General features: G+C 36.9%; 1 protein-coding gene across 2 annotated transcripts in view; it reads left to right on the top strand.

Annotated features, from left to right (window-relative positions):
• Window positions 1-19283, top strand: part of MAP3K21 (mitogen-activated protein kinase kinase kinase 21) — a 73640-nt gene extending 54357 nt beyond the window's left edge. The window contains exons 6-11 of one of the 2 annotated variants that reach the window (XM_043963624.1): window positions 2505-2627; window positions 12277-12393; window positions 12931-13081; window positions 13452-13549; window positions 14067-14840; window positions 16270-19283. In XM_043963624.1, the coding sequence (XP_043819559.1) occupies window positions 2505-2627; window positions 12277-12393; window positions 12931-13081; window positions 13452-13549; window positions 14067-14840; window positions 16270-16697 (1691 nt within the window). In that variant the 3' untranslated portion in view covers window positions 16698-19283. The remainder of the gene's footprint in view (window positions 1-2504; window positions 2628-12276; window positions 12394-12930; window positions 13082-13451; window positions 13550-14066; window positions 14841-16269) is intronic. The other variant, XM_043963626.1, reaches the window with a different exon arrangement.
• Window positions 19284-20738: the final 1455 nt, after the last annotated feature.

The following is a 20738-nucleotide window of genomic DNA, read 5'->3' as shown; positions in this document are numbered from 1 at the left end:
ACCAGATGGCCTGCAGGGTCCCTTTCAACTCTAAATCTATAAAATTGTTTTTCCCTTTGGAGAATCTTTGGGAAACCTTTATTTAAAAAGCATTTTATAAAAAAGGTAAAAATGTACCAATGCAAGTCTCTAATCTTCACTTCATAGAAGAATGAAATATAACTCTGTATACTTGCTTTCTTCTTAAAGTGTACCTTGGCTTACATCCAGAGAAGATAAAAATAGATTTAAGTTCATACCAGATTTATTTCTTTCTGGGATCATACTTCATATGGGTCTTTTTTTCTTCTTTATCTGAGGAAAAGGAAGAGACATTTTTGGTCAGAAAATAAATCAGCATGGCAGATTTTAATTTTCAGGTTGGCTCTTGAAAAGAGAGTCCCAATTGAACTATAACTAAAAATCTAAAGCAAGTCAAGAATAATGTAGTAGAGAGTAAATTTGGAATCGAGGACCTGAGTTCAAATTCTGCCTCTGACTCCCTGTGTGATCACAAGCAAGTGACATTCCCTCTTTGAGTCCAGTTCCCATATTTGTAAATGGAGAAGGATGGACTAGATGATCTCCACGGTGCCTTCTGGCTTTCAATTTGTGCTCCCTTTTTTTTCTCTGAAGAGAAGAGTAAATTGTTCTTAGTTATGTAAAATCCAGCATTGCTATTTATGTGTCTGTCCACAAGATGGTGCTGGGTTGTTATAAAACCCATCCTCCTCTGCCTTTGTCTCTTCTCTGTACTCATAGTGTCCTGTCAGTATAATAGATGATGACAGTTTGTATGGAATGCCTAAAAAGTAAAGTATGATGCACTAAGTTGGTTATTCTTTTCTGAAGGTTTAAGTTTCTCAAAAACTAAAGAGCAACATGGGGTGGGGGAGGGAATCTTTAAAGCACTCACAGTTTTAAGAATTTTAGGCGGGTCCTTAATCAGTAAATTTAAGAGTCAGTAAGCATATGCTATGTGCCCACTCTGTGGGACTGTTATGCACTGTGGATGCAAAGACAAATGTGAATCACTAGCACGGCACATTGATAAGCGACCTGAATTTGAATCCCAACTCTGTACTTGGTACCTGTGTGACCTATGGCAAGTGGTTTAGCCTCTCTAGGCCTCAGTTGGAGGGACTTCAGTTGGACTACTTTTGAAATCCTTTTAAGCTCTAAATCTGTGATCCTGTATATAAAATAAAGAGAGGTTCATTCCAGAGCAACAGCACTAGTAACTAGGGTGGGGCGGGGTCACCAGGAAAGGCATCTCATGTAGGAGGTGACATTTACACTGGAAATTGAATGAATATAGGGATACTTAGAGGCAGAAACCATCTGGATCTTCACTGGAGGCCTTTACATCTTTGAATAGGCGTTGCCTACTTAAGGGGAGGAGGTTATTAGAATTATGATGATGAATAATAGAGTTTTCTACAAGGCACCAAGGAAGCAACGTTTTAAAATACATTGATTATTACTTTGTTTCTTAAATGCAAGCATGTATATTCTTTTAGTATAGGTCATAGATTTGGAGCTATTTGCATACAATCCCCTTGTAATACAGATGGAGAAACTGAGGCACAGAGGTTGAATGACTTGCCCAAGGTCCCACAAATATTTAGTGACAGGCATGATTTGAACTCAGGTACTAGACCTGTAGAACAGCAGTGTGCTTTATTATAAGAGGTCAATCTATATGCCATCTGAAGAGAACAACTTCGGTCCATAGACTTAAGTTCTGATTCTAGGAAAAAAAGCATTCAAGAGAGGTTATAATTTTAAGCAAAAGTGGTATTGTGGTTTGTTTGCTTGTTTTCAACAAAAGCACTTGGAGCTCTTTGGAAGAAAGGTACTCTATTTTTACTAGAAATTAGCCAATTTCTTCTCCTCATTAGCTCTATTCTTGCTGTATCCTAACTTCTATTCAATACTTCAAACAGTCAGACTCTCCCGCTCATGGAACAGGATGCAACAAAATGCTTTTCTTCTATTGAAGAAAGAACTTAAGACTGTTTTCCTCTCATTGTATCCTATTGTGCATTGTTTACACCAGCATACTACTGGGTCAGTTCTCTTACATGTTAGTTTTATGAATTCCCTCATTCTATTTACAACTAATTTATAGGGAAGACTCCAGTGCTATAAATTAAATTCAAAAGATTGCCCAGGGTCACACAGCTAGTAAGTGTTAAGTGTCTGAGGCCAGATTTGAACTCAGGTCCTCCTGACTCCAGTGCTGGTGCTCTAGGTGCTCTATCCACTGCACCACCTAGCTGTCCCTTGATTTTTTGTTTTGTTTTGTTTCATTTTTGTGGGGTGTTGAGGGTTAAGTGACTTGCCCAGGGTCACACAGCAAAAGATATGTTCTTTTGAGGAAAGAGCTATGGGTTATGTTATTTGCCATTTCCTATACTGTCTTTTTTTTTAACTCGATTTATTTGCCAAAGAAATAGGTGTACAAGACTTAATTTATATACCTGCAGTGGAAATTCAGTATTATTTACTTTTTTATCCAACAGATTTCCAGCACAAAATAACAGTGCAGGCTTCCCCAAATTTGGACAAACGAAGAAGTTTAAACAGTAACAGTTCTAGCCCTCCGAGTAGTCCAACAATAATTCCTCGGCTTCGAGCTATACAACGTAAGTTGTAGATTTCTTCTCTCTTCAGTCTCGTTCCTCTTCTCATTATTACATAAATCTAATCTATTATAATAATTATTTTGAATCAGTAATAATCAAAAGTGTTTAGTGAATTGTGAGCAAATATATGTGTTCCTTAGCTATTTGGGAAAATAAAAGTTGGTCTTGAGTTCCTAAGAATCACAGCTGCTCAAAACTGGCAGGGACCTTAGAGGCCACTTAGTCTCCAACCCATGTCTGAGTAGGAATCCTCTTTATAACACCCCTAACAAGTATCCATCTGGCCTTTATTGAAGACCTCTAGTGAAGGGAATCCACAGCTACCTCAAGCAAACTCTTCTTTTTGGGGATAGCTGTCACATTTCCTGGATTCAAAGTTAATGTTTTCAGATTCAATACAGTTCCTTAAATACCAAAAGGAGAAAAAAATAAAACTACACAGCTTTAAATATTTAAATATCACAAAATTATAAGTTTTACTGAGAAGATGAAGATTTTGAAATATAATGAAGAGTTTGGGAAACTATTTTAGAACTTTATTATTATCTGGTAAGACAGGATATTTAACTCTCACCTCAAGATTAACAGACCCATCCAGGGTAGTATTTAGATTCTTTCTCTCTTCTGTTCTTCTTCCCTTTTTGTTTGCCTCTTTCTACTCCCATTCTCCCTTTTTGCCTTTTCTTCACTTTTCTTTTTCTCTTCTCAGAAATATTTATGCTTCTTGTAGAAAGATCTTTTTATCTGGCAAGAAATTGTATTTATCCAATTTTCCTATTGCTTGTTCTAATCTGAGTTTCAAATTAGGTACTAAATGAAAACCTACTAGAATATTTTTTTAAAAGTTAATGTTTCTTTCAAAGGTGATTGACTTCAAACCCAAAAAATAATTTAAAACCTGGTAAAATTGGTTTCATGTATGTGCCTTTTGATGCATCTAGTAGTTATCATTTGTATAATGAAGTAAGAAGGGGCAGTGATTTGTGTTCCCACATCTATTTTTTTTGTTTGTTTTGGGGGGGGGTTTTGTGGGGTAATGGGAGTTAAGTGACTTGCCCAGGGTCACATAACTAGTAAGTGTCAAGTGTCTGAGACTGGATTTGAACTCAGGTCCTCCTGAATCCAGGGCCGGTGCTTTATTCACTGTGCCAGCTAGCTGCCCCTCCCACATTTATTTTTGACAGGAAAAGTATCTCTCCTAAATAATTTGCAAATGTATGCTTCATTGAGGGTGGTAAAACCATTGGCCTAGATTGGAACTAGGGCTGACATCAGAAACTCCTTGGAGGATTTGAGCAATTGAGTAATTTTCACAGAAGGTTGCTTGGTGTAGTACTTTGAATTTAGGTATTGGATTCCAGTCCCATCACTGGTACCTAATAGATAAGTAACTATAGAAAAATCACTTAATCTCTCAGCCTTAGAGAAGGGGTTTTCATAAGTCCTTCAGAGTTTGGGATCATGGCACCACTGAAAATATCTAAGTCATTCGCAGCAGATCATCCTATAATATTGCTGTTATTTTGTATACAGTACATTTCATTTTGCTTCAGCTCATGTAAATCTTTCCAGGTTTTTTCTGATAGCATCCTGCTCATCTTTTTTTCTTTTCTTTTTTTTTTTAAATAGTAGACTACATTTATATAGTATTTTAAAGGGATATTTCCTTACAAAACACCATTTCCCTCCTCAAAAGTGTTTTGCTTCTAATTGTGCCTCCCCCAATCTGATCTCCCTTCCTTCACCCCTCCCCCCAATCCCCTTCCCCTCCCACTTTCCTGCAGGGAAAGATACATTGCTATACCCACTTGAGTGTGTATGTTATTCCTTCTTTGAGTCAATTCTGATGAGTGTAAGGCTCACTCACTCCTCTGCTACTCCCCCAAATTTCCCTCCACTCCATAAGTTTTTTCTTGCTTCATTTATGTGAGATATTTTACCCCATTTCACCTCTCCCTTTCCCTTTCTCCCAGTGCAATACTCTCACCCCTTAATTTTATTTTAAAGATGTCCTCCTGGGGCAGCTAGGTGACACAGTGGACAAAGCATTCACTCTGGACCCAGGAGAACTCGAGCCCAAAATCTGGCCTCAGACACCAGCTGCATGACCCTGGGCATGTCACCCATCTCTGCCCCACAAAACATAAAATGATAAACAAAAGATAAATACTTTATAGATATCATCACTTCATAATCAATTCCCACCTGTACTCTCTGTCTAAATTTTTTCCTATCATCTGCCCTAATACTGAGAAAGTTCTTGTGAGTTAGAAGTATCATCTTCCCATGTAGGAATGTAAACAGTTTAACCTTTTAACATCTCTCATGATTTCTTTTTCCTGTTTATGTTTTTATGCTTCTCTAGAGTCTTGTATTTGAAAATCAAGTTTTCTATTCATTTCAGACCTTTTCATCACAAATGCCTGAAAATCTTCTTTTTCATTGAAGTCCCATTTTTTCCCCTGAAAGATTATATGCAGTTTTGCTGGGTAGGTGATTCTTGGTTGTAATCCCAGTTCCTTTGCTCTCCAGAATATCATATTCCATGCCCTCTGGTCCTTGAATGTAGAAGCTGCTAGATCTTATGGTATCCTGACTGTAGCTCCACAGTACTTGAATTGTTTCTTTCTGGCTGCTTACAATATTTTCTTCTTGGCCTGGGATCTCTAGAATTTGGGTATAATATTCCTGAAAGTTGTCATTTTGGGATCTCTTTCAGGAGGTGATGGGTGGATTCTTTCAATTTCTATTTTACCTTCTATTTCTAGAATATCAGGGCAATTTTCCCTGACAGTCTCTTGGAAGATCATGTCTAAGTTCATGTTTTGATCATGGTTTTCAAGTAGTCCAATAATTTTCAAATTATCTCTGGATATATTTTCCAGGTCATTTGTTTTTCCAAGGAGATATTTCACATTGCCCTCTACTTTTTTTTATTCATTTGGATTTGCTTTATTGCATCTTGATTTCTCACAAAGTCATTAGCTTCTGTTTAATCCTAATTCTTAAGCAATTATTTTCTGTAAGTATACTTTTAAAAGGGATATAGTTTTGCATTCAGCCAACATTTTTACTTTGCTCTTGCCTGAGTAAATTAAAATAGCAGTGAGTATCATTTTGCTAGCAGTGGCTAAGGTGGTGAAAAGGAGAATAATTCAGCCATAATAATACCTTCCCTTTTTAAACCTACTTGGAATGTTGTCAGTCCTTTGATTGATGCACATTGAATGTAGTATATGTCAGGAAGTTTAGAGAGGGGACAGTCATAACTGTATATTTTTTTAAATTTTATTTTTCAAATTACATGTAAAAGCAAATTTTGAAATCAGTTTTTTAAAACTTTGTGTTCCAACTTCTCTTCCTCTCTCCTTTCCCATCCCTACCCCCAAAACTCAAATAATTCAATATAAATTATACATGAGTAGTCATGGAAAACAATTCTATATTAGCTAGGTTTTGAGAAAAACAAAACTTCAAATATAGGAATTGTCAAAAAAAAAGTGTTTCAGTCTGTTTTCAGATACCATCAGTTCTTTCTCTGTAGATGGACTGCAATTTTCCTAAGTTCTTCAGAGTTATATTAGATCATTGCCTTGCTGAAAATAACCATGTGCTTCCCAGCAGATGATCTTACACTAATGCTGTTATTTTGTATACAGTACATTTCTCTCTGCTTCAGTTCATGTGGGTCTTTCCAGATTTTTCTGATAGCATCCTGTTCATCATAATTTTTATATAGTACCTTGAACTTGACAGAGAATTTTCTTCACAATAGCCCAGCAGAGTAGGTACCATATATTTTGACATTGTAGTCAATCATCATAACTATTCCCCTCCATCTCATTCCCTTCCAATGATATTTACTCTATTGTCTATCTTACTTTGCCCTATTCCTCCTCATAAGTGTTTTGCTACTGACTGCCCCCTCCCTTCATTCACCCTTCCCTCCTTATCCTCTTCCCCTCCTACTTTCCTGTAGGGTTAAACAGATTACTCTTCCCAATTGGGTGTGTGCATTATTCCCTCCTTGAGCCCACTCTGATGAGGTTAAGGCCTTTGAGCTAATTCTGTTTTCTAAATTTTTCTTCCTCAACTCTCCATATGAAATCAAGCAATTCAATATATGTCATATATGTGGTGTTATGCAGGAACATCTTCACCTTCCTCGAAAGTGTTTTGCTTTTTACAGCTCCATCCCCCAAATTTTCCTTCCCTCCTTCCCCTCTATTCCCCACCCCACCATCTCCTTCTCCTCCCACTTTTCCTCAGGGCAAAAATATATTACTATACCCACTTGCGTATGTATGTTGTTCCCTCTTTGAGCCAATTCTGATGATAGTGAAGTTCACTCACTCCCCCACTCCTTCCCTCTCTTCCCCTCCCCTCCATAAGCTTTTTTCTTGTTTCCTTCATGTGAGCTACCTCTCCCCATTCCACCTCTCTCCTTTCCTCTCCCCCAGTCTATTCCTCCTACTACTTAACACTGTTTTAAAGATGTCATCATGGGTTAGCTAGTTGGCACAGTGGACAAAGCACCAGCCCTGGGCCCAAATCCGGCCCCAGACACAAGACAACCCACCCTGTTTGCTCCTCAAAGAACAAGAATACACAAAAAATAAATGCTTTACAAATACCATCCCTTCATATTCAGTTCAGACCTGTGTCTTCTGTGTATTCCTTACTGAAAAAGTTCTTATGAGTTGGAAGTATTATTTTCTCATGTATGAATGTAAACAATTTAACCTTTTAATGCCACTTGTGATTTCTTTTTCCTGTTTACCTTTTTATGATTCTCCAGGGTCTTGTATTTGAAAGTCAAAATTTCTATTCAGTTTAGGTCTTTTCATCACAAATGCCTGAAAGTCCTCTTTTTCATTGAAGTCGCATTTTTTCCTCTGAAAGATTATACACAGTTTTGCTGGGTACATGATTTTTGGCTGTAGCCCCAGTTCCTTTGCCCTCTGGAATATCATATTCCATGCCCTCCAGTCCTTTAATGTAGATGCTGCTAGATCTTGCTTTATCCTTACTGGAGCTCCTCAGTATTTGAATTCATTTTTTCTAACTGCTTGCTAGACCTTGACCTGGGAGTTCTGGAATTTGACTATAATATTCCTGGGGATTTTTATTTTGGGATCTCTTTCAGGATGTAATTGGTGGATTCTTTCAATTTCTATTTTGACTTCTGCTTCTAGAATATCTAAGCTCTTGTTCTGGTCATGGTTTTCAGGTAGTCCAATGATTTTCAAATTGTCTCTCCTGGATTTATTTTCCAGATCAGCTGTTTTTCCAAGGAGATATTTCACATTGCCCTCTATTTTATTTTATTTTTTAAAATTTTTTCAGGGCAATGAGAATTAAGTGACTTGCCCAGGGTCACACAGATAGTAAGTGTCAAGTGTCTAAGATGAGACTTGAACTCAGGTCCTACAGAATCCTGGGCCAGAGCTTTAACCATTGCACCACCTTAACTGCCCCTGCCCTCTATTTTTTCATTCAATTGGATTTTCTTTACCATGTCTTGGTTTCTCATAAGGTCACTAGCTTCCATTTGTTCAGTCCTAATTCTTAGGCAATTATTTTCATCAGACAGTTTTTTTATCTCCTTTTCCATTTGACTTTTCAAACTGTTGACTTTTTTCTCATGACTCTCATGCATCACTCTCATTTCTCTTTCTAGTCTTTCCTCCCCCTCTCTACATCTTCCTTCTATCTCCTACTTTCTCTTCAAAGTCCCTTTTGAGAGCTTCCATGGCCAGTTCATATTTTTTCTTAGAAGCTTTGGATGGAGGGGCCCTGTGGTTGATTTCCTCTTCTGAGTGTGCACCTTGATCTTCCTTGTTGCTGAAGAAACTTTCTATATTTCTGAACTTTCTTTGCTTGCTTATCTTTTACTTGACTTTAAACTCTCCCCTGGGGGGCCCTGCTTCTCAACTGCACTATTGTTCCCAGCTTCAGAGGGTCCCAAGTGTTTTGCTTTGAGGGAGGGCAGGTTTTACTCTTGCCTGGCCTGTTCTCTGGTCCGAAGATAACCTCAAGCCTACTTACTAAACAACCAAACAGCAAAGCTTTCTGTGGCGTGGTTCTTAGCCCTTGACGTGCTTGTGCCCCTCCCCCACCGGGGCCTCCCTCCACTCAGGATTTCTTCCTGGTTCCCTGCTGGGGTGGGACAGCCAAATTACTCCCTAGGTCCCGCTGATATGCCTGCACTTTTCCCCCTGGCCAGCCATTCAGCCCTCTCACCCGACTGCATGCTCAGTTCCAGAAGACACTGGTGCTGTAGCTGATTCAGAGGCTCTGGGGTGAATTCCTCTGGTGAGGCATGTCTGGGGTCTCTGTTGGTGTTCTCATGGGTTCAGTTATCATCTGTATGAAAGAGATTACTGGATCTATTTATCCAGCTTTAGTTTGTATCCTGAGCTCATTCCCACATAACCAGCTTGGACGTCTCAAATTGGATGTCCCATAGGCATTTCGGTCAGTCTTTGCATGTCCAAAACAGAACTCATTATCTTTCACCCCAGACTTTCGCTTCGATATTTTTCTGTTGCTGTCAAGGACACTGCCATACTTCTAGTCACCCAGGCTCATGTCCTCAATATTGTCTTTGACTCCCCATCACTCTCCAAATCCTAGTTTAAACTCTGGGTTTAACAAAGTTCCCAAGTTTTGCCAGCCAAAGGAAGGTCACGCCAATCCGGTTTGTCTTCTACTAGTTCCTTGGTCTTTGGTTTTAAGCTAATTAGGGATTATTCATCCTCAGGCACATTTCATATTGTTCTGCCAGTTTCTTAAACTTTCCACAATGTCTTTTGGATCTCCAGCCCTTTTCTTAACAAATTCTTCTACCTCTTTAGACTTTTACAGCTAACATTTATTCCTTCTCCCTGCTTCAACTGAAATAGAAATTTTCCTTCAGGTTGTCATAAATAAGCCAGTATGGCATGGTAAAACGAACACTGAATTTGGATTATGAATACCTACCTTCAGATTCTGGCCCTGCCATTGTTACCACCTGTGTAAGCTTAAACATAATGAACTTAGGCTATTTACAAAGCTCTTCCGTCTGTTGCCACCCCTCTTTTTCTATCGCCACCACCCTAGTATATAGACCTTCATTTATACCTTCCTGGGCTAGGGAAATATCCATCTAAACTTTCTTCCTACTTCTATTCTGCTGTCTTAGCTTTCCAATTAATCCTTCATACTGCTGCCAGAATAATCTTTCTTATGGCTGGATTCCTTGTTGCAGTATGTATTGACCTTTATATCACAGTATTACTATCTGTAGTTTGTTTCACATGCTTGGAAGTCTTAATCAACTCTAAAGGGCAAGTTATAAAGGGCTGTGTTCTTCTTGTTGTAATTTGACTCTTCTTGTGATCTTGCTATAATTTGCCCCTGACATAGAAGAGTTGTGCTGCTGTCTAGATTTTATTGAATGTTGGTAATTTAGTGACCATTACAATTTTGTGTTCCCTGTTGAATTTGCATATTAACTATGAGTCTATGCAGATTTGCCTTTAAAACTGGCAGTACTGCATTATTCTTATTAGTTCCCCCAAATTATTCATCAAACAAACCATTCCTAATTTGAATAGCTGTCATCAACAAGCATCTCCCATGTGAGGTATACAAGAAACAAAAGAGACAGGCTATGTGCTGATGGGCCTTATGTTCTACAGGGACCAAGGGTGGGAGAGGATCCAATAAGTGCACAGATACAAAAATTCAGTATGTGTGTATGTATGTGGCATTAATAGGTTTAAACCGCACTAGACTTCTAGAACAACCTGTATAGATGCATAAATGTATAAATCCAAAATAATCTGGTGAGGTAATACAAGTAGGGAGCATCAGAGGCTTTCTTTTTGACTTTAGCTTCACATATTGTTACAGTATGAATATAATATGAATTCATTAAGGCTTGTTTTAAACAATTAATAGGTTGCTAATTATTTGTTAAAGAAGGGGAAAACAATAAGATGACATGTGGCTTGCTGGACTTTGTTGGTTCAATTGATATAGCCTTTGACTTGAAACAACCAGTAGTGTGCTCAACAGTCTTCAGTGATTTCTGAACAAATTTTATCTTCCTCTGTTTGGCATAGAAGCCCCTCCACAATTTGGCATCACTCTCTATTTCCAGCTTTAGGCAAACTGGACTGCCTGTCCCCTGAGGATGCTCTGAGCCTCCCCACCTCAGTACCTTTACTCCTGCTTTTCCCAATGTCTGGCATATTCTTTGTGTTCTTCCCCTGTGGAATTTCCTACCTGCCCTTCAGACCTATCCCAGTTGTCATGATTTCTTTCTTGGTGCCCAACTCCAATTACTTCTTTTCACATAGACCTCATAAAATACATATATGTATAGCTCTATAATGTGATTTTATATACATCCCCTCATTGGATTCTTATAACAATCCTAGGATGCAAGAGCTCCTGATATTATTATCCCCATTTTCATGTGAGAAAACTGAGGCTCTTAGAGGTTAAATGACTTTCCTACAGTTACACATCAGGTATCACAGATGGGATTCAAATTTCCATTTCTCTCACTTCCAATTTCAGCACACATTATTTAAAAGTGATAAAACATGATGATTTTGTTTTACTTATGAGGCCAGGAGTCACTTTCTTAGCAGTTACCAGTGACCTAAAGATAGTGAGAGCTCATCTGTTCTTGTTGATTGTCTATTCTTTACTCATGGTGGATAGATTGATGGAAGCCATAAGTTCTGTATCTGTTTTGGAAAAAAAAAAATTGGTAATGGGATGAAAATTAAATGAAGTGCAGTGGCAAGTTTGCATTTTGTCTCTGAAACTTTTCTTACTTCCCTTGGAGCATTCCAGAATTCCAAAGGTTCCAGATACACCTATATACATATGTGTGTGGTGTGTATGTTTGTGTATTTACATATAGACTTGTTTGTGAACACACATACATATGTGTGCGTGTCTCAAAATGTATTTATTGAGCACTTACTATGCTCCAGGTACTGTGCTAAGTACTTGAGGTAAAAAAGTGGGGGATGGGCAAGTAATCTGGTGGCCCTCGGGGATATTATATTATGGGGGAAGATCACATATATAGGCACATCCCAGATGCATAGGGAGATCTATTTAGTAAGAGTTCCAAACTGAATCCCATGTATTAATTGGTTGAGTTGAAATTCAGAAGATTGCAGTAAAAGTTTGCCAAATATAAAACATGAAAGTTATGTTTTATATATACATACATATTAAGAAAGAATATTAAAGGATAAAGTTGAATATTAAGTGATATTAAGATTTGTGGTATACAAAGTCATTAAAAAGTAAAGTACCCAGTGCCTCATTTTTAATTATTCCTCTCTCAATAATAGGGTATGCTAAACTAGTGTTTTTGCATAGAAATGGATCCATACCAACTGCATATTGACTTAGAAAACCATAAATTAACATTATTTATATTTATTGTATTTTTACTTATTAAACATTTTCCAATTACATTTTATTCTGGTTCTGGCCTCAGGCAGTACTGGCCTGAGTTTGACACATTTATACTTATCAGAGATCATAACTAAGCCTGTAACCTTTTTCCCCCATAATTTAGCTTATTGTTGGCTTATTCACTAAGTATATAGTAATAGCAACAATTTTTCCCCAGTGATTTCAAAATCAGATGTAAGTACTTCTCATGACCGAAGAAACAGTGTATATGTGTACCAGCAAGATGTAGATATCACAAGTGAATATGTATCTCCCTGTGAGGGCATAAAAAAAGGCAAGACCACAATTAAATTGTAAAGGGTATTGGGGTTTTTGTGACTTGATTTTTTAAAAATTGTAATTAAACTGTTGGTTGAAGACTGAGCATTTAAGTATAAAACTGTAATGTGGAGTTTTCTAATTCAACTTTTAAAGAAGCTTTAATGCCACAAGTTGGACATCTCAATTATTTCATTGAAATTATTCTACTAAATAAAATAAAAATTAAATGCTCAGTTGGGTTTTCTTCAAATAAAAATGGAAAATAATGACTGTCGCAGCATGTGAAAATAAGACCAGATCTTTTCTGCTACCTTCTTATTAATTTTTACCTTTCCTAATTATCTTGTCCATTCTCTTGCTCCTTGTTTGATTGAAAAGGGAAATTTCTGGTAGTTTTGGGTGAACTAAATCATTTCTTCATCAGGTATTTAAGCCCTTTTGGTAGGTATCTAAGTAAGAGGGTGCTATTGGTGATCCGATTACTTAAATTAACTTAATGACTGTAACAAAGCTGTGAATGGATCTGTGATTGATTTTTCTCTGTGTACAGTCACCTCTGATGAAAGCAATAGAACCTGGGGCAAAAGCACAGCCTGTCGCCAAGAAGAATTTGAAGATGTGAAGAGAAACTTCAGAAAGAAAGGTTGTACCTGGGGGCCAAGTTCAGTCCAAACAAAAGAAAGCACTGACTGCAAAGAAAGGTAGAGCATTTTATTTCTGACTTTTACATCTTGTGACGTGACTTTTATCATTGCCTTTAGCACTTTTGTCTCTGATCACTGTTAGCCGGCCTGGCCTGTAAGAAGATTTAAATTCTCATCATGAGGCTTTTGTTTCAACTTAATTTTTGCTTGGTTATCTTGATGTTATATGCATTATCACACTGATCATTCTTTATTACCCATTTTAAACATTGCAAGCCTGATAAAATGTTTCTCTTTTAGTCTGCAGAGTTAAAACTTCCCATAGTTCTTTCATCACTTTCCCCATAACATAACTGGACTTTACTCTGCCACTGAGCTTTCATCTTTGTGATTCTGTCACATCAGAAAAGACTTATTTCTTTTTCAGAGTAAGGCCCCTTTCTGATGGCAGCAATCCTTGGTCAACAATCTTAATGAAAAACCAGAAAACGGTGCCTTTAGCTTCATTATTTGTGGACCAACCAGGTAAATGTTCTTGTGATAGTTATAGACTCATAACTTGGGATTTGTGTTAGACTTAAAATCTGAGGTTTTTTATTTTGTGTTTGGTAGAATATATTTGGGTGGGGGGAGTCAACAGGTAGTATTATGTGATCTCTTCCATCTTTAGAGAGTAAATAAAAGTTGTCAGCTTTCCCATTCTCTTTCCACATTGTCAGATAGTCTTCTTGGGAAGAAAATCAAGTCATGCTATATATTATAATTCATTGTTTTATTAGATTAGTTTTCAGTACTACAATTAGAGTATCTGTATGTAACCTTACATTATATTATGTTGGTGTGGGTCCATTAATTTTAGTGAGTTTGTAGCTTTGAATTTTTCAAGGTAACTCAGAACCAACTTAATTTAAATGGTATTAGAGGAGAATTAGAGTAAAAGGTATTAGAGGTATTACACTGGGAAATGTAGATGATGGAAAAACAAAAGATCATAAATTTTTTTTTAAGTATTACTACATTTGAACTTATGCCTCTGATTTAGGTATCTCTCCAGATCTGAAACTTTTCCCTGATGGACTGGACAACAAAAGACCAAAGCAAATGAAATTGCCGAATCAGGCCTATGTTGATCTACCTCTTTGGAAAGATGATCAGGGAGATAACACTGTAGAACCTGAAAGCTTTGAAGAGGGAACCTCTGCAAGTTCTGCAGCCAGCACTCCCCAAATGACTCCCACAAATAGTCTTAGCAGAACACCCCCAAAAAAGAAAACTGAATCTGCATTATATGGGTGTGCTGCATTCTTGGCTTCTGTAGCTTTGGGATTGGATATTAGGGAACTAAATAAAGCACAATCTCCTGATGAATTGTTGCCCAAAGAGGATAAGAAGAAACGTGAAGGAATATTCCAACGTGCTTCTAAATTACGAAGAAGTTCTAGTCCTACCAGACTACAGTCCAAAAGAGAAGATGTTAACATCCCATCATTAAGTCCATCATCAAACACTGTGAACCTCCTGTCCATGCCTTCCATCTCCACAAAATGTTTGCTACACTCAGACAGTGAAGACACATTTGTGGGTACTTGTGATACAGACATTCCCAATATAGGGGTTTCCCCTGTAATTCAGGGAAGTAACTGTGAACCTGCTGCAATTTCAGGACTTGTGACTGATCACAGCTTAGCAAAGAATGTGCCTTCCTCTCCTTTCACAAAACAGGTGCCTGGAAATGTGCCAAATAATGTTCCATCAAAAATGAGGGTATCGCGTCATAGACGGACCATGTCTGATGGAAATGCTTTTCAGACTATAGGTAGGTGGTTTAAAATATGCAAATGAACTTACATTAAATGGTAAAAAATGTTATTCAGGAACACTCTACTGCTTTAGCTAGAGTTTCCTACTCCTGGGCCAGTTCCTTTTCTCCCTAAAATATACTTCCACTGTTATTTATGGTGAGAGCTAATTTAGTCAATCTGATGGTGAGAGGCTGTGGAAGCAGTGAATGAAGCACTAGCTTTGGAATCAGGAATTCCTAGGTCCAAGGCTCATCTCTCACACATCTTGGTCCTGTGATCCTGGGACTGCCACTACCTCTCAGTAGCCTCAGCAACTTTGTAAAGACTAAAAGTTGCAGAACAATTACCAGTTGCCAGTATTAATTAATGAAGGCAATTCCCTCACCAAAAGTTTACCATAGCCTATGTATCAATGTATTTGACAGCTAGCAGTTCAGCAGGATGGATGACCAAATCTACCTCCCCCAAATAGCAATTTTATCAAATTAATTTCATTAGTAACTAATAATTGGGCTATAATACATAAGATAGTGTGGCAACCTTTTTGCTTATTGATTAGCATAGTGGTACTCTGAAAATTAAGTTTGTATAGTTAGGAGTGGTAGCTCAGCATGATCAAGAACCAAGACTCCTTCCTCCCCACCAGTCCCTGCGACCAGCAAGTATTGTTCTCCTTAATTGATTTTTTTCAGAGCACTGAATGATTTTTATTCAGGTTCTTTTGGAAAGTTAGTAAAATTCTCATTGCATTAATTGAGTAATAAAAATATGTTATACATTTGAGTGGAAGAATGGCACATTCATGAAAAAATTCATTTCAACAGAGTAAGTACCTACAGTGTGTAAGCCATGTAGAACCCTCTGTCCAAATCCATAAGGAACTAGATTACTTTTATATGTAAGATATGCCGGTCACGTGTGAAGCAATGAAAAATATTAAGCTCAGGTGATGGCACTATTTGAAACTCACGATTATCTCAGAATCATTCATAGATAAAGAAAATGTGTGTATTTTCAGGTTGTATCATCTTAGCTGCGTTTAAAAATTGATTTCAGAGTAATTTTTAACAAATATACTTTTAAAATAATTGTTTCTTTACCCAACCTTCATTCTAATCTGAATTTTTAAAAATTTACTTTAAAATGTTATAATTAATAGTGGTGCTAAGATTTTGAAATACTTTTGGTTAAGTACGACTACATTCTCCAGTCCTGTACAGAACAGGAAGCAGCTCTCAACAACATGATCTTTAAGCAAATACTCATTGTTCCAGTGTTTATGATATGGTAGATTTCTAGTGTTTGCCCACCCTTTTACCATTAGACTCTTACTTCCAAATGATTACATAGTTAACTTAGTCATTATGGCTATTTTGCACAGTGACTTTTTTAATAGAAACCAAAATTCCTCTAATTACATCTTGTCTTTGCATTCTCATTCAGCTAATGGAGTTACCTGCTCAACCAGTGGAGTCTCTGAACTGCCAATTCTTCAAGTTTCTGGGATGCTTCACTTCTCATCTGTTCAGCAGAGAAATCTTCCAAGTGAGGTCCTACTTGAAAAACAAAGTGCTGTCAGTATCATACCCAGACCTCGCCCTTCTTCTCTGAAAAGTCGATTAAATCCTCAGCCGGTTCTCCCAGACAGTGCAAAACCTAGTACTGCTCAGATAGACTGTATAAAAGGTAACCCAGGACCAAATGCTGACTGTCTGCCTAGTACCAAGGAAAGAACTAAATTCCATGTACCCTCACTACTGGACATCGATGTGGAAGGTCAGAACAGGGACTACACTGTGCCTCTATGCAGAATGAAGAGCAAAACTAGCCGGCCATCTATATATGAACTGGAGAAAGAGTTTCTGTCTTAATTTTAAGTGCCTTATGCTTTTAAAAGCATTTCTGATTTTAATAAGAACGACTTAAAATCGTGTGTCTACCTTCTAATGTTTCATGCTGCTGTATTTTCAAAAGCCGTGGCCATGTTACCAAAACAGTAGTAGATGTCTTAACTTTTGGGAAAATATAACCATTGTTGTTAGCTTGCTTATATTGTCTTTTCACTGGAATCATACCTAGCAACTTGAAATGCACAAAAGTCTAAATCTAGAAATGCACAATTATGTAAAGCTATACACTGGATAGAATCTGTCTTGATCAGTCTTAACTTTTAGGATTGTTTTATCTTTCTCCCTTTCTCCCTTTTTACCCCCAGTCACAAATAGAAAGACAAACTTCCTAAAAATGATGATGCTTTGAACCATTTCTCCCCTTTTTTCAAAAAAAGAAGAAAGTACTATAAATTAGTTAATCGTGAATGATGTGATGCAAAAACCCACTAGGATAGGGATAGGAATTGGAAGTTTTCAGGTGAGGAAGCTCCCTTTAAGCTGGGCCCTTTTCAGCAACTTCCAGTATTAAAGTTGTCTAGAGCCTAGCTTCTTAAACTGTGGTTCACCATCCCATATGGGGCCCCACAACTGAATGTGGGGGTTGTGAAAAATTTGGCACCAGTAAAAGGTTATATTATACCTGTTTTATATGCCGATATTCCCGGAGTTGTGTAAAAATTTCTCCAGCGAGTAGAAAAAGTTTAAGAAGCCCTGGACTAGAGCACTGAGAGATTAAGGGATTTACCTGGAGTCCATCAGCCAGGAGGCATCAGAAGTGGAATTTGAGCCCAGATGTTCTAGGCTCTGAAGTTGATTATCTACAACTCCACATTGCTTTGCTAATGTTGCATCATTTTGAAGATGAGTGACTGAAATCAATGTGCTATTCTATTAAACTACCTAACCTTAACATTAGGATTATCAAGCAGATTATGTAGTGACTTAACCCTGTTTGAGTAAATCTCACTGAATATGCCTTTTAAATGCTGATTCCATTAGAATTTATGAGGAACCTAATATATCTGAATGATGTTTGAATGACTATCTTATACCCAGAAGGTTTTTCAGTTAGCTCTTCTCTTGGTGAGAGAGAATTCTAAAATTCTCTCCTAAATGAAAAGTAACCATCTATTTGGTACCTGAAAATGCACAACTCTTATTCTCTAGAAATATTTTTTGGTAATAAGTAAACTGAATTTACATGATGTTTTGTTATTTCAAAGGTAATATCATTTTATTGATGGTAAAATTACATACCACCATAAACCAAATGGAATTTACATTTCAAGATCAGAGATTAGCTCTTAGGAATTAAATATTTTACAAAATTATTTGACATTTCAGGTAATCTTGAATAGTTGTTAAAAGACAAAGGCAAATAGAAATTACTCAGGAATGGCAATATAGAGTATATCCCTTGAGTACAGCTAAGAATTTCATAGACTACTGAATTGTTAAAAATTCTATTTGGATGATGGTGCTCTTGTTAAATTATGTGGGTTTCTTTCTATAAAATCTATTTTGTGGACTATCACCTCTGTTTACTATTATCAGTTTGGAAGCACACTTATTTTTTTAATTGCCATAAATTTTTTAAAGTAATGTTGCTTAATTTTTCCTTTAAATTTTTACTCAAGTTAAATAGACACATCTTACTAAACTGAAATTTTAGTGGTTGAAAATTAAAATTTCAGGTGTGAAGTGCATAATAAAAAATTTTTCAAAAAAAAATGGTAGCTTAAATTATAAAGCTCTATCTTTTGAGTACATTTTGTAATTGTTCGTTGTTGTTTTTTTGTACCATGACCAGAATATTAAAGGATTACGAAAATGGTATGTACATTTTATCCTGAGGGAAACAATCTCTAGGTTGCAGTAAAATCTCAGGTACTTCATTCATTATTATTTTATTAAATCATTGTTCACTGGAGACTTCAGTTTCAGTTTTTGGTAATTGGTTGAATTATGAGTGCTAGATTTTGGTGTTTCTGAATACATCACACCAACATTGTTGGCCCACTTAGTTTTCAACTATTATTGTATGTAACCTACAGACAAAATAGCAAGAGATGGCTAAAATAATGAATTTGTGCAAAAAAACAGAACCCCCCCGCCAAAGCCCCCCAAAACCCTGTTACTTACCTATTATTTTACTTTTACAGAAACAGAATATGTTTGCATTGGAATCCCTTTTAATACTTCCTTTCCTTATCATTCATCTGTTAGACCCCTTAGCATCTCTAGGCCAATTTGCATTCTGATGAACTGAGATATGAAAATATAAATAAAGACAATTATCTATCAAAGTATGGATTCAATATTAAATGCCACGCAGATATTGGGGTGGGGCAGATGATCAAGATCTATTGTAAATTTGTGATTTCTTTTAATGTGTTGCTGTCTGTAGCATAATATGGTTGTATTTATTTTCATGTAGATTGACTAGTCTTACTAGGATAAAAGATAAATTAAGGCGATCACTGTTAGTAAACAATTTAAGGTGCTTATACTGCAGAAATTTAAAGTGTCTACTTGATATGCTGTTTTACAAAGCCTTATGACTGAAAGATGTTTACATATGTTGTATTTTTTTAAAAAATAAACTTTTAAAAATAGCTAGTCTGCTGCTCGGTGGCTTGGGCTTTTTGCCGATGCTTAAATCAAGAATTCTGTGATACTTTGTTTTGTAGCCCGTGATAAAAAAGAATTTTCAAAGGATAAATATCACTGATGTTTGATAAGCAAAATGCCTCAAAATGTACTTATATCAGAAATGTTAGAACTTTCCGCCTGGCACAGAGTTGGTACTTGATAGACTGACTGACTAACTGACTGAAAAGCTTTAAGGTCAATTAATTGATGATCTCACAAAGCTGTGCAATCAGAACACAAGCCATGGCAAGTTCTACCATGCTAAAGTTCTTAAGAGTCCAGACCCAAGCACTTCCTGAATAATATATCTGCCCTCTGAGGACCAACTGAGCCAGATTCAGAGAGGAGAGGGTTGGCCACCGTGTAGGCATTGGCTTTTGGTGTGTTTTTTTGTTTGTTTGTTTGCTTTTGCTTTTGGCCACAACTCATTTACTTCAACAACTCATGTACAATTTGAAACTCCCTGGACAATTTGAAATCTTATTAGCTTTTGCTTAAATGTGTTTTAAATAGCTTTATTTTCTGATACAGGCCAAAGTTGTGTCTTTGTGCTCTTCTGGAAGACAGTTTACAACAAAAAGCAGCTTTTCTCCCAGGGCCAAGTTGGAGCTGATAAAGTGTCTGTTTAATGAATATTTAATCATTATTGAATTGCCCACAGATTTCAAGCAATATCCAGCAGCTGCTAATCCTTGGTTAGAAGGTAAAGTGTGAAGCAGCTAAAAAAGTGTCTGATACAGTACTCATCTATTTGGGGAAAGAAGGAAGCATTTCCCATTTAGGCTAGGGTTTCCTGTATCAAACTACAGAGTAATTTATCTGTAAATGAAGAGAATGAGAATGTTTTCATTTTACTGCTGTTTGGGCATAACTATTGGACTACTGGTACCAAATTATACTTTAAATTTGGTTCACCTTTCTCTTCATACCACATGCTTCATTATAAAATATTTATGGGGGCAGCTAGGTGGTGCAGTGGATAAAACACTGGCCCTGGATTCAGGAGTACCTGAGTTCAAATCCGGCCTCAGACACTTGATACTTACTAGCTGTGTGACCTTGGGCAATTCACTTAACCCCCATTGCCCTGCAAAAAAAAACCAAAAACCCAAAACCCAAAATATTTATGCTTATCTGAAAGGTTGGGGTTATTTTGTTTTGTTTTTGTAATTTTAGTCACAGTAGAATAGAAAATTGTGCTAACCGCCATTAACCATTCCTAAGGAAAATCATGATGGGTGCAAAGAGCAAGCCCCGACCACCTGCCTGGTAGCTTAATTAATAAAGTCATAGAAACTAATAGGAAATAAACTTTTTTTAAAATGGTCTTGCAAGCACAGTTCATATACTTAGCTAGTATATCAGGTT

Source organism: Dromiciops gliroides, chromosome 4 (genome assembly GCF_019393635.1).
Source record: "Dromiciops gliroides isolate mDroGli1 chromosome 4, mDroGli1.pri, whole genome shotgun sequence".
Lineage (NCBI taxonomy): Eukaryota > Metazoa > Chordata > Mammalia > Microbiotheria > Microbiotheriidae > Dromiciops > Dromiciops gliroides.
This window is presented reverse-complemented; position numbering and strand designations above follow the sequence as displayed.